At 34.2% G+C, this 14,411-nt stretch overlaps 1 protein-coding gene across 5 annotated transcripts in view; it reads left to right on the top strand.

Moving 5' to 3' along the window:
* IMMP2L (inner mitochondrial membrane peptidase subunit 2) overlaps positions 1 to 14,411 on the top strand; it is an 845,338-nt gene that overhangs the window by 66,465 nt on the left and 764,462 nt on the right. For all 5 annotated transcript variants that reach the window (XM_070511972.1, XM_070511976.1, XM_044764648.2 and 2 more), the window contains one exon: positions 893 to 996. In XM_070511972.1, the coding sequence (XP_070368073.1) occupies positions 893 to 996 (104 nt within the window). The remainder of the gene's footprint in view (positions 1 to 892; positions 997 to 14,411) is intronic.

The raw sequence follows: 14,411 nt of genomic DNA, 5'->3' as shown, positions 1-14,411 counted from the left end.
GGCACCTTTCCTGTCACCACAGAAATTGCTGTTTCCCCTATGACATTCTTAGAGACTCAGTAGAGTGAATGGTGAAAAAGCTCTCCTCATTTTTCTTATTCTTTGGTCCCTCCACTCTCCCCTCAGTTCTCAGGCTTATTAGCCATTGGCTTTTTCTGCTCCCCTGTCCAAGTGACAAGTGTGCTGGCTTCATGGTTCCTCAATCAAATTTTTGTGCCTACATGGTTCCTGACCTTCAGATGAGTTCTTACACAAAATGTTTCTCAGTTCTTGCCCCAGTAATCCTCAGGCACATCTTGACTTGTCTGAATTTTAAGGTGAAGCCACTTACTAGGTTTAAACTGGGACCAGGACCCTTGCTGCATGCTCTCTCCAGACAAGAGAGGTCAAGATGGGAAATCCCTACATTTTCCCTGATTGTTCCATCACGTGTTTCTTCTATTCCCTTAGCTTCTTCATGTGGATATTTTCCTGGTTGATTTGAGATTATTTCTTCATTTCTCCGGATGGAACAATGATGTGTACTACTGTGGAATTAGATCCTATCTGAATATTCTGTTGGGAGGTTTGACTCACATCTTTCTAATGGCTTTCTAATCCTTCTTGAAGTTTTCCATACCTCTTTAGTGGAGTTTAGTAAAGATTTGAATATCTAGCACATTTTCTTTTCAAATAAATATTGGTAATTTATTTTTTCTCTGGTTCACCCGTGAAGAATCCTGATGAGGCTTTTTGAAAACTCATCATTTTCAGTTACTTTAGAACAGCAATTTATTGAAAGCTACTATATTAGAAATGTTTTATTGCCCTGCACTGGAGCTATGAAGTGCAAGGAACCATGAAGATTGAAAAATATAAATGATAGATGTGTCTCTTTCTCCTTGGTTTTTAGCCTTCTTTGAATCCTGGGGGTAGCCAGTCATCTGATGTGGTGCTTTTGAATCACTGGAAAGTGAGGAATTTTGAAGTACAACGTGGTGACATTGTGTCATTGGTGTAAGTAATTCAGAAACATACTATATTTGTATATAAAATTATTTATAATTATCGGATTTAACTGGTAATCCACTGTTGATACCATATTCTCTATTAATAAATTAATAGGTACATGTAAAATATAATATATTTTTAAAAATCGATTTTGAAATGTAACAATGCTGTAAAGGATTTTTTAATATATAAAGTATATCAGTTAATTGACATACTTGGATTTGATAAAATGTGTTTAATGAAATGTTGATTAGGAATTATTATATCGATGACCCAGAGTACATGCATTTAGTATTATTTTGGATTGTTGTGAAATTTTGCATCTTGGAAGCAACTTTTATGTTACTCTTGTGTTTTCTTAGTTTGTGGAGCTACTAGAAAAATATTTCTAGAAGGTGATAATTTTGACATGAAATTCAGTGATATTTATATATATCAGGAATTTTGACTGGAAAAAGGAAGTTTGGAAGTGTAGTAGACTGGAGGCTTTTGTTTGGGACCAAAAGGTGGCACTGTTTCTCTGTCAAAATATTGTGACTGGTCAGGAACAAAAATTTCATTCCAGTTTTAATGTAGAAAGGAATGTCAAAGCGTGCATAACTGACACAATGATATAATACATAGTCCTAGTACATGCTTGAATGGTTTAGATTTGAGATTTTTTTGTTTTAAAAGTAAATTCACACTGAGAAAGCTGCAACAGAGCTTGCTTAATTTCTTCTGGTTTCAGCTACTTATAAAAATGTTTTAATATGATTCCCTGTTATGCCAGTTAGTGCACTGGAGTTGCAATTAATGTATCAGTGTTACTGTCATTTGTTTTAACAATGGTAAAATCCTACTGTTTGGTGAAGACATCCAATTTATATTTTTGATACTTGGATTGGAATGATTGTTTCTTGTTGGATGATAATTTACAATTATTTGGTAAAAGCAAAACATTATATAAGTTCATACTTATCTGTGGCTAGTGCTTTGTGGAAATAGAAATTTTATAAATGTGTCTTTGTCAAGCTTGTTCTACCACGATTCATTTGAAAACATGTTAACTAAATCTGGTTAGTAACTAATGAAATAAATAAATCTGAGTGGAGTTTTGTATGGCAGGCATCCAAGGATGGGTCTTAGAAGCTTCTTGTGTTCTTGAGTGCTTTCTTTAATATTAGCCTAGTCTATGGAGTATACTTTTATTTTGTCATTCAGAGTACTGTTTTTGCAACCTCCTTAATGACCTTTTCCATGCTGGGCTAGCCTATCATGTGCTCATTATTCTTTTGCCTTTGGTTTGACAAGGTGATATCCTCACTTAGTCTGTGATGGAGAGGATACCCACCCAAGTGAAAGAGGTCACACTATAAAGCAGACAATTGTGCAGTATTTTTTTTTTCCGTGAGAAACATGCTGACTATCTCTAAGCAAGAGAATTTTAATAGGTAATTGGAAAAAAAAAGGCTCCTTGAAATTCAGAGTTGCTTGTGTCCATGAAAGTACACTAGCACACCATGGGCTAAAAGAGAACACTATTCTTTTAAATATTAAAGTGATTTATATTTATTATATAAATCAATTCAAAAATAGTATATTCAGATTGTATTGATATAATAAATTATAGCTACTTCAGTTGAACTGTATTTTTAATGAGCTAATTATGTGCTATATCTCTGACATGTACAAATAACATAAATTTTCTTCCATAATGCTTGTGGCTAGCAGGAGCCATTTACGTAAAAGAATGCTTAGATATTTAACAACAAATAATCATTAAGGAATAATTGTTGCTTTTTTTGAGAAACAAAAAGTCATATTAAATTATTCTTTAGCATGACGTAATACTATATAAAAGACACTGTTCAAATTATCTTTTTAGTTTCATGAGCAAAAATGATTCTAGACACGTGCTTATATTTTTATACATTTTATAGACTGCTTTATTTGAACAGAATGATGTTGGTTTGATTATTATTCATTAATATACACTTAATTCATGTTAAACGACACTGAATATTTGCTTTTCTTATAAAATACATCAGTCTGGTTTTCACTTAGGTGGTAATTGTTACTGCATCAGAACATCCCATCCTATCTATTTAAGAAATGTGTTACTAATATAGAAATGCATGACTGTTGAATTTAAAGCTAAATATAAATGTAGTTTATTTTGTTTATAAATTGATATTGATGACACATTTCATTGATACATAAGTAATATTTGGAAACAAGGTAGTATGACAATTTATATTTAAAAAAATCCTGGGACAGCATTTTATGTATTCAGAATATGGAAATACAGCATTTATACTATAATATATGCATTTCTGGAAAACTTTGCGGTTTGCAAATTCATACTTAAATTAGTAGGACTTATGCAACTTTGTAACTAGAGCACTAATGAAAACAATAACAATTCCAATAAAAATGCTAGCACACTTTAAAAGACATATGAAATTTCTAATAAACACTGCTGTAAATGTAGGATTTTACTTAAAGGTGAAGGTAGCTTGATGGAAGGTGATATAAGGAAGGGTTGAGGCTATCTGTTATACAAGGGCAAAGGGACATTATCATCAGAAGTTGCGAAAAGATTGCTAGCTTTGTACAAAATGTACTGATACCAGAGGTGTATTGTTTTGTGTTACTTTGCTTTATTTATAATTTTTCTTTCTTTCTTTTTTTCCAACAAAGATCAAGTTTGATCTTGCAATAAGCACTTCTAAGAGAAGAGTTGAATGTATGATAATGAGTTTTTCCTGGCTTGCTGCCGTTAGTGTACTTAGCCTTCAGTTGCTATTATTAATGAGGCAAAACATTAATGATCTTGGAAAAAAATTTCATATGAACCAGTGCAGCTTCTGCTTTATACTGAACTCCTTTCTCCATTTGCCAGTTGCCCATGAGCTAATTCATGTTACAGAAACGCATGCTGTAGCAGAACAGACTGCCCCTTCTATTGCAACGGGTTTTCTTTACAGCTTATCGACCAAGGCTGTTTCCTAAAGCATGGAAGGTCTGAGGGGGTGCATGTCAGAACAGGCTTCTTTACATCTTTTCTTCAACTTTTTCTGTCACTTTCTGTAAAAAGTTGGTTTCAGTGGAGCTGTAGTTTAAGCATATTATTTAGTAATGTTAAATCAACATTACTGGTCACACAAAACAGTATTTGCTGTTATCAAGCTTTCAGTATTACTGAGCGGATGTAGGTGACATCATTTTCTCTTAGTGGATTTGCAAACTAATAGTGGTGATTAAGGTGGATTTTCTATACCTTGAAATTGACTTTTCATTAACCTGTGTGATGGCCTTATTGCGATAGGCTTAACATAAGTAGCACTATTTTACATTGATATACCAATTAACAAATCCATTAGGACAGAGGTTCCTTCATAATAAAGTTTGAAATAATCACATTTAAAAGTGCTTTAGCTTTTTATTTTGAAATAACATTAGACTTAAAGAAAAGTTATGAAAATAGTATAGAGAGTTCCCAAGTACTCCCCTAAAATTTTTATCACGTTTATTTAGGTATAATTGACAATAAAATTGTAAGATATTTAAAGTGTACAATGTGACTATTTGAAATATGTATACATTGTGAAAGGATTCCCCCCATTGAGTTAATTAACACATCCATTTTCTCACATATGTACCTTTTTTTTTGGTGAGAACATTTAAGTTCTACTATCTTAGCAAATTCATTCATACAATACTGTGTCTTCAACTGTAGTCACCATGTTATCCATTAGATCCTCAGACTTTATTCATCTATACCCCCTAATATTAACATTATATACAACCGTAGTACAATTACTGATACCAGGAAATTGACATTGATACAATATTATTAACTAATCTGCAGACCTTTTTGAGTTTCACCAGTTTTCCCACTACTGTCCTTTTTCTAGGCCAAGATCTTACCCAGGATCCTTTATTTTACTTTTATTTTTCATGTCTGTCTAGTCTCCTCCAAACTGTGACAGTTCCTAAGTCATTCTTTGTCTTTTTTGACCTTGACACTTTTGAAAGATCCTGGCCAGTTATTTTGCAGCATGATCTTCATCTTTTAAATTTATGAGGTCAGTCGATCTGAAAATGGAGAGCATTGCTGTTGACGGCAGTTGCTGAGGAAGCTGCCTCAGTGGTAACAGCTGGGGAGATGGATGAGAACTTCCAGAAAAGGAAGTTTTCAGGCACAAGTCTTTTTAGTTTTTTTGGACCACATACTTGGATCATGACTAAGAGGATCCATGGCTTCTAGAAGTCCACAGAGTCAAGTTTATAGCTGCTGGGAAGCAAGGAGGGAGAGCTGTGCAGGTAGAGGAAAAGGCTGTAGTTTATTGTAGAGGTAGGAGGGAAGGAACTAAAGATAGGTCATGGATTATACCATGTTGAGCTAGTGTTCAGTTCTAGAGAAGGGTAGGGTGAGGCAATTCTCATGTAAGGAGCACCCCTGTATGTCAGGCATTGTACTAAGTGCCCTGTGTATGTCATTTTAATTCAATTCTCATAACAGTATCTGGAGATAGTTATTTTTAACATGATGAAACTGAGCCTTAGTAAGTAAGTGGCAAGTTAAATAGCAGAGCCAGAATTTGAATCCAGGTCCAGTTGACTCTAAACTTGTACTGTCTGATATAGAAGGCATATGTGGCTATTGGGTGCTTGAAATGTGGCTGCTGCCACTTGTTAAAATGATAATATTTTGGACATCTTCAGTCAAATAAAATATGTTTTGAAATTAATTTCAACTATTTCTTTTTCCTTTTTTAATGTGGCTAGTAGAAAATTTGAAATTACGTGTGACACACATTGCATTTCAATTGGACAATGCTATGTCTAAACCTTTTTCTGTTATCCACTGCTGCTTTCCTGGACTGTGTTTAAGGCGAACTAAGGTGAGATCCTACAGTCTGAGGTGGGACAACACTAAGGTAGTTGCTATGAAGCAAAAGCAGACCCCCAAAATGGGTAAATACTTTGTGTTGCTGAGAGTGTTGAGTGATCAGGTCAAAAAATAAAGAGAAAAAGACATGAAGTCTACAAAGGGAAAAATGGTTTCCACAACAGTTTTTAATATTTATTGATTGCTTATTATTTTCCAGTCACTGAACTAAGAGTTCTATATTCATTAAAAATTTTTTATTTTAAGATTGGCCCTGAGCTAACTTCTGTTGCCAATCTTCCCCTTTTTTTCCTTCTTCGTTTTCTCCCCAAAGCCCCAGTACATAGTTGTATATCCTAGCTGTAGGTCATTCTAGTTCTTCTATGTAGGATGCCACCATAGGATGGCTTGATGAGCAGTGTGTAGGGCTGCGCCCAGGATCTGAACTGGCGAACCTCAGGCTGCTGAAGCAGCGTGTGTAAACTTAACCACTTGGCCACGGGGCTGGCCCCTCTATATTCATTTTTGTTTAATTCTTATTAAAAAAAATAAAGCAGGTACTGTTGTTGTTCTTATTTTGTTGATGAAAACACTAAGGTATAGAGAGATTAAATAAACTTGCTTAAGAACATACAGCTAGTAAATGGTAGAGCAAAGGTTTGGAGGACCTCACATCAAATCCTGTGTTCTTAACCATCGTACGATAAAGCCTCTATACATTGTGGCGATGTTTGGTTGAGGACACTTACTCATTCTCAACAAAGAAGTCATGCAGGCCATAGTATGTCTATATTATATTATTGCCATTTCTGTAGTGAAATTTCTGATACAGTAGTTCCTGAAACATTGTCTCTTTGTTAATAGCAATAATACTTTATTGTGAACACATAGTGTGCATACAGTTTCACAGCTGGTTTCTGGCATGCTAGACCAATTGCTGCTTTCTGACAGATGGCCACTATGAGGGCTACATCTCTAGCAATAAATGTGAGCAAAGAGTTATGAAGATATGAGCCAGGAAAATAGATGAAATAGAATAGAATCTTTAGAAAACAATGGAAGGTGCTAGTTTCTTTGTATTTTGAGTGCTTGTAAATCTTTAAAGTTCCCTTGAGCCACCAAAGGAAATCAATCGGAGTGTGCTAAAAAACCAAAATTCATATTTTGAAACAAATGCCCAGAGCAATGATAATATTGAATAATGACATAAAATTGTATTAAAAGCCAGTTACCTGTTGAGTTGGGAGAGTATAGTTGTATATACTCATCTATCTGTACTCATTTCTAATTTTTTTGTTTGTAGCCAAATATTTTTCTGCATTTGTCGTTAATATTGTACATTTCAGGAACACAAATTTAGAAAGACCATGATTTTCAAAGAAGGGTTCTATAGGCAGGGTGAAGTGCCTAGTTTTTGTTTTTGTTTTTAATTAATTGACATTAAAAATGCTGGAGAGTGAAATCCTGGGTTGCAGTTTATTTTGATGAGAGATTTAGTTCTTGGCACTTTCAATTACCCATAGTAATTTGCATTCATTACTAAGTATATTTACAATTGATACTTAAAAAAATGGGATAGGTTAAGTATTATTGCTATTATTTAATATAGATTACACTGATTTTGTAAATGCTACTTGTAGGCATACCAAAAGTTGGTACCCTTAAGGTAGTCCTTAATAGCAATTTGATTTCTTGAGGAGGATAAACTGCCTTCACAATTTTTATACATTTTAATTATGTAATAAAACATTTTTTTTTTAGTTCGGAGACAAATTACAGCTTTGAAACATTTCAGTGATCATAAATTTCAATTTTGAATTATTGAGATTTTTATGATAATATGACTATAGGCGATATCCATAGCTTCTGCTCATCCCATTTCATAAATTTTATATCCTTTGAGAGATGACTAGAAGTTGTCAAAGAACAAAGTTATACAGACAACATTCTATGAAATAGTGGATACTTATGTTTGTAACTGTTTTTATTTTTACTGTGAAAAAATCCTGTATTTGAGAACACTGTTACTTTTATTGAAGAAAAAAAGTGCATGACAGCATTTGCAAAGGAGCTCCCAAATACACATTGTATGTTATAGGTAAGGAGTCAGATTGAACTGTTAAGGAGAAGCATTTTGAATATAAGTTTAAATGATAATTCTAACAGAGAAATAATTAAAATTTTGGAGAAGTAAGCAGTTTAGGTTTTAAGCGTGAAATATAATACAGAAAAATAAACTCTCATGTAGTTATGTTAATCTATCTGAAATACTTTTGGAACCAATAAGATATAGATGTGTACATAAAGATAGGCCACTAAGATCAATCAATATCTGATTTCCACTTCCACCTATGATAGACTAGTTCATTTCAAAATAAGGCCCATGCTGAGTAAAATGAGAAAGCTGAATTAAAAAAATATCTGAAGGCGTTGTAGCACTACCAAGGGGTAAAGATGCCAGAGTGATGACAAACACATCGAGGTGAACCCTGTATTTGGTGACACTTTTCTCCTTGGGTTATTTGTTATTTTGTAAGCAGCACAGGCCATGAAGCTGAGAAGCCAAACATTGGCAGCTAAGATGAGGAGATGCTGTGCAGAATTTTTGGTAGTTTCACAGTGCTAGGGAGTCATGAACTAGAATTCAGGGAGGAGGAGGCAGGACCCTGGTAAAACACTCCGAAGTTTTCATTGGGACTCCTGAAGGGCTATATCCTTGGAGTTAGGAAGAACTAGAAATAGACCATAACTTAAAAAAATTGAAATACAGCCTCTGCTAAACTCAATCCTGATTTTAAGGTGATCTGCCTTTATTCTGTCTGTCATTGCCAGAAGCAAGAGACATCATGTAGAGTCTTTGGTTTTTGAACACAATGCCTGGCATCCAATAAGAGATTATCATGCATATCAGAAGCCAGGACCAAGATAAAAACAAAGTAAAACAATAAAAAATAGAAATAATTGTATAGTGATCTATTTATTGGAGTTATTAGACATGGGCTATAAAATAATTATAATCAATACATTAAGAAATTGATGAAATGATGGATAATTTCAGCAGAGAATAAGAATCTGTAAAAAGAATTGAAAGGAATTCTACAAATAAAAACTAGTATAACTGAAGAACTCAGTAGATGAGTTTAACAGCAAAATAGATACACCTGTGGAGAGGATTAGTGAAGTGGGTAATAGGCCAATTAGAAAATATCTAGACTGGAGTACGGAGGGATGACAGAATGCAGTATACAGTGAATAGTATAAGAGAGATTTATAGGACATAGTGAAAAAGTGTAGCCTCCATCTAATTGGAGTCCCAGAAGAAGAGAGAGAGAATCAGGAGGGAAGCAATATCTGAATATAGATAAAGACGAAGAATTTTCCAGAACTCATGAAAGGCATCAACCTACAGCTTCAAGCAGCACTACAAACTCTAGCAGGATAAATACGGTGAAAAACAACATTTAGGGCATGTGGTAGTCAAACCACTGAAAACCAAAGAAAAAGAGAAAAATCTTAAAATGAAAAGAAAGACATACTACCTGCAAAGAAGCAAAAATACAACTGATTTTTCAACCAATGGGAGACAGAAGACAAGTGAATGACATCTTAAAAGGGCGAAAGGAAAAATAAATTCCCAACCTAGAATTTTGTACCTATTGGAACTATCCTTCAAAAATGAAAGAGAAATATACTCTTTTTCAGACAAACAGCCCCCTAGCAGGTGCTCCTTTGTCCTGTCAGACTTCAATTACAAACAAATGCAAAGTGTGGAGAATTTCAAGATGGCAGGTGCGTAGAATTAAGCCCCAAGTGTGTGGCCCTTCTCAGCTCAGGCCTTTGTGTGACTGCACTGGTCACATCCCTATGAAGCTGGCTCGGTGATTGGTACAGGGAAGGTACCAGACCTACACAGGGCTAATCTGAGCCCTTTCTGGAAGTGGATATATAAATGTTAGGGATGAAAAGTAATATTTTTGTTAGAGTTGTTAAGTTTGAACAATATGATCTGTTAAAAAAGTCACATTTCCCTAAGTTACATCAATAAAATGTATGTTAAGTGTATTAGGCAGAATTTGGTCCCCAAGAAGATTCCATACCCTAATCCCCAGGAGAGTGAATATGATGAAATATCGTACCCATGAGAATGTTATCTTGCATTGCCAAGAGACTTTGTAGATGTAACTAAGATTAACCCTTCAGCTGGCCTGAAAATAGGGAGGTTATCCTGGATTATCCAGGTGGGCCCAGTGCAATCATGTGAGTCCTTAAAAGCAGAGGCAGAAGAGGAAGTGAGGGAGAAGTAGCTGAAGATGTCAGAGAGATCCGCTGCACGAGAAAGATTCAAAGATTGCTGGTTTTGAAGGTTCAGGAGCCATGAGCAGAGGAAAGTGGGCTACCTCTAAAAGCTAAGAATGAGCTCTGGCCAAAGGCCAGCAAAGAAATGATGACTTCAGTCCTACAACCACACAGAACTGAATTTTGCCAACAACCTAATGAGCCTGGAAATGGATTCTCCCCCAGTCTCCAGATAAGGGCCTAGACCAGTTGACTCCTTGATTTTGGTCTTCTGAGACCCTAAGCAGAGTGCCCAGCGGAACCTGCCAGATTTCTGTCCTAGAGAGTGGTGAGATAATAAATGGGTGTTATTTTAAATTTGATATTTATTATAAATTTGATATAGTGGCAATAGAAAATTGAGTTAACCTATTAAAAAATACAGACAGTTCTAATACTACCCTTAAAATGGGTAAGGAAATGAACTTTTACAAAAGACTCTTAAGTATTTGAAATACACTAATTTTATTCAAGTAATTAACTAATTAAAAATTATTTTCTTTTACATAAAACAAATCTATAAGACTTTACGTGCCAGTTCTTTGGTGGAAGAATACAAGGCTAGGCTTTGGGAGAGCTTGTTTCTCTTTCAGCTGCTTCACTTGTTAACTGGCTGAGTAACCACTACTCTTTGGGTCAGTTTTAGCATCTGCAAAATAAGAGGTATAAACTCGTTGATCTCTAAGATCTTTTCCACTTTAAAAATTACATGAAAGTAGTTTTAGGGATCAAGGTCGAATTGTTAGGGAGCTGGACATAAGAATCAGTCTCTCAGAATATCAGAAAAATGTGTTGTGTACTTTTGAAGCTGTTGTCAAAACTGACTTGAAATTTTTTAAAGACGAGAAGCCATGTTGGTACACTAAAGACAAATTTTAGAATGGATAAGGAGACTGAGCACCAGGGCTTTTTTGGTTAAAGGCATCAAATGAATATTTGCTTATTACGATTGTGTCTTAAGTTGAAATTATTGAAAATTGAAAAATTAAAAGTTGGCTGGCAGACGTTTTACAGAAGGATGAGAGCAAAATCCTCTCCTATTTGTTTAAAATTATTCAAAATAAGAAAGCTGTACAGGTCTTATATTTCTTTACTTCTTGTAATTTATTCTGGGAGTTGAGTTTTTAAGACTCTAATGGTTAATCTTGTTCTGGTTATCTCCATCTCTTTTGTCAACTTAAGATGCATTTCCCACCAGTCAACACTCATTCACTTGTTCTATAAAAAATAATGTTAGATTCCATATTCTGTTTAATAGTTCAGGTCCTGGAGATATGGAAGAAATCGCAAAATTAATCTTGAACATTGCTTTATTTGATCCAAGGTCAGCAGTTATCCTCCTAGTTTTCTTTTCCTTTTACAAAGAAAAGGCACTGTTTTTGGTGAGTGGAGGTGGCAGTTTCTGGGAAATGTGTCTTTGGCTGATAAGAAAGGGAAAAGGCTTAAAGCGACAGCCACCAAACTTTATCAGTGCTTTGGAGCTCAGGAAAACTTTTTTTCCAAGAAGAGAACAGGAATACTTTTTTTTTTTTTTGGTAATTGTTTATTTCTATTCATGAGAAACCTCAATGTTTCATATTATGAAGGGTTACTTCTTGCATAATCTAGTGACAGGTTTACTCACATTTGGAGCTCACATAAATATTTACTGAAGGCACAACAAGTGTAGGTTTCACTTTATTAAAAATTGTATGGATGTTGAAATTGCTGATGGAGAAGCTGGCTCAGTTTGATTTGACTGTGGATATGATAATTATAATATGGTTTTCTGTGCTTTTAGAGGTCATAAGTTACATTGCAGAGATTTGTATATTCGGATTGCTGGAAAGTTACTGTAGAGTATTATGACAGTACAGTGGGAAATATTTCAGCTTGAGTAATATGTCCCATAAATTTCACTATAGAATTAAATAAGAATCATTAAAATATTCTAGGTTTATTAAAAATTCATTTTTCTACTAGAGGATCTTTAAAGAGCAATAAGAACTTGAAGAAATAATAGAAAAGCTTTGGTAAAAGTGACAGTGTGTTAATTGAGTTGAGAGAAGGGAAAGAACGTATTAACAGAATGGGTCCAAATTTGGCAAAAAAGATTTGTAATAAATCAAGGGAGGAATCAGTTAATAAAGAAAGAGCCCAATTATCAGTGAAGGAGGGGGGTGTATTTAATGATTCTAAATGAAAGGTTAAACTGCTTCTGTGATTTTCAGTTTAACAAAAAGGAAGAAAAGCAATATGGATAATTAGACAGTAATAAGATCATACTGAAAAAAAAATCAGAAAACTGCCTTAGGTGTTAGTGGAATATTGGCTAATGAACTTAACCTCCTGCAATTATCTTTGAATGTTCACTTTTGCTCTAGAAATGGAGGGAGTGATTGTTTTTAGTTATCTTCAAGGAGGTATGATTCTTTAGCACAGTTATTATATTGTGGATTTTTAAAATGGTAACAAATAATGGAGGAAAAGAATTTCTCATGAGAAGAATATCTAGCATCTTTAATTTGTTAAAATTCTGTAATTTTAGCTATAATTTTCTGTTATTGATCAATTCTTTAAATTTGGATTCTTCTTTACTCATCTGCTTCATAACAAACACCTTTGACTGTCAACCTGATTGAACCATTCATAGAAATTCAGTATAGGAGATTATGATTCTTACAGTTGTATTTAATTAAGGTCTTATTAAAAACATAAATAGGTAAAAGTCCAAAATATTGTCTAAGGAAAGATTTTTTTTCTCTCTAACCCAATAACTTATATGCTATATGTAATTATTATAATCTTCTGAAGGTGTTGATAGATTCCTGGCCATTTTTACAGTTTATATCTTATGCCTTTTAATTGTGGGACTATCTTGGTAATCATCTCTGGAATCAATATAAGGTCTAATTTTGTATAGCCTTTTTACTAATGATGGAGAGAATAGTAACCAAGACAATTAGGTTCATAGAGGATTCCAAATTTGAAGACGGTCTGAATATAGAATTTGGGCTAATCCCAGCTTCTATGATGCTCTGTTGAGAAAAAGGTCATCTGATATATACAGAAATCTCCTTTATAATTATAGTCTTTCTTTGTCACTGATATTCTTATAATTAGCTTGGCTGTTCTCTTTTTAGATATTATATCAAATGTAGCTCAGCATTGTGTATTAATGTTGCAAACCAATGAAAAAGTCTGCTTTTCAAAATGTTAGCAGCTTCCCAACAGGTTATTAGCTCAAATAAGCAATGACCCAAGGGGCAGTCATGATTATCTAGTCAAAAAAGATTTGGACCAGATACCAAGAGACCTGGGTTCTGGGCTCACTCTAGCACTAAGGGACTGTGTGTCAATTAACTTCTGTGGGTAGATTTTCCTTTTTAATAAAATGAAGGGATTGCATCCGATAATTTCTAAGCTAACCTTTAACTTTTTCTGTATGATTATTTTATTTTCCACATTTGTAGGTTAAATTTATTTTATGATGGGAGGCATGTCATAGCTTCTGCTGGATACTTATCTAATATTTTGTTATATTAAAAAATATTGACAATGTATTCATTTGGCAAATATTTTCTAACTGCTTACTCTGGGCGCAGAATTAGCCACTGTGATACAATAGTAAAAAAAAATAGACAGACAAAGCACCTCCCTTCATTGAACTTACTATTCTACTGCATGGCTGTATCTTGAATAAGACAAAATTGAAAATAGACATCTTTGAAACTTGTCAAAAATGTGGCAGATTGGCATATTAAAAGGGAAGCTTGATATTTAGTAGATTAGTAGTGTGCCAAACATGGTACAGTGACTTTACTGGCTCCCAAGAGTCAGTGTGCGCATTTCTTTGTAACCTCATGTTTAACGACTTTATGTTGGTAGCTTGAAATCAGCCATGGTAGGAATATATCATGAAACTTGGAAAATACTATATATCAGGGCTTTTCAAACACAATTTAATTAAATTATCTGGTTTAACAGCATACTATTAGTGGTAAATGTTGTCAGATGGCACAATAGAAATGGCAGATGTAGTTTCTACCCATATGTATCATCTGATCAAAGTAGAGATGAGGCAAAGGTGTGCGATGAGTTTATAGAACCACATGAGCAACTACTGGTATGATCCTGAGACTAATGAATTACTGAAGGAAGAGGGGCTGGAAGAAAAATAGGTGCGAATTTGAAACTAGATTTTAAAGATGGAGTGGTACATTCTTGACTA

Source organism: Equus asinus, chromosome 1 (genome assembly GCF_041296235.1).
Source record: "Equus asinus isolate D_3611 breed Donkey chromosome 1, EquAss-T2T_v2, whole genome shotgun sequence".
Lineage (NCBI taxonomy): Eukaryota > Metazoa > Chordata > Mammalia > Perissodactyla > Equidae > Equus > Equus asinus.
The sequence above is the reverse complement of the archived record's forward strand: the minus strand, read 5'-3'. Positions and strand labels throughout refer to the sequence as shown.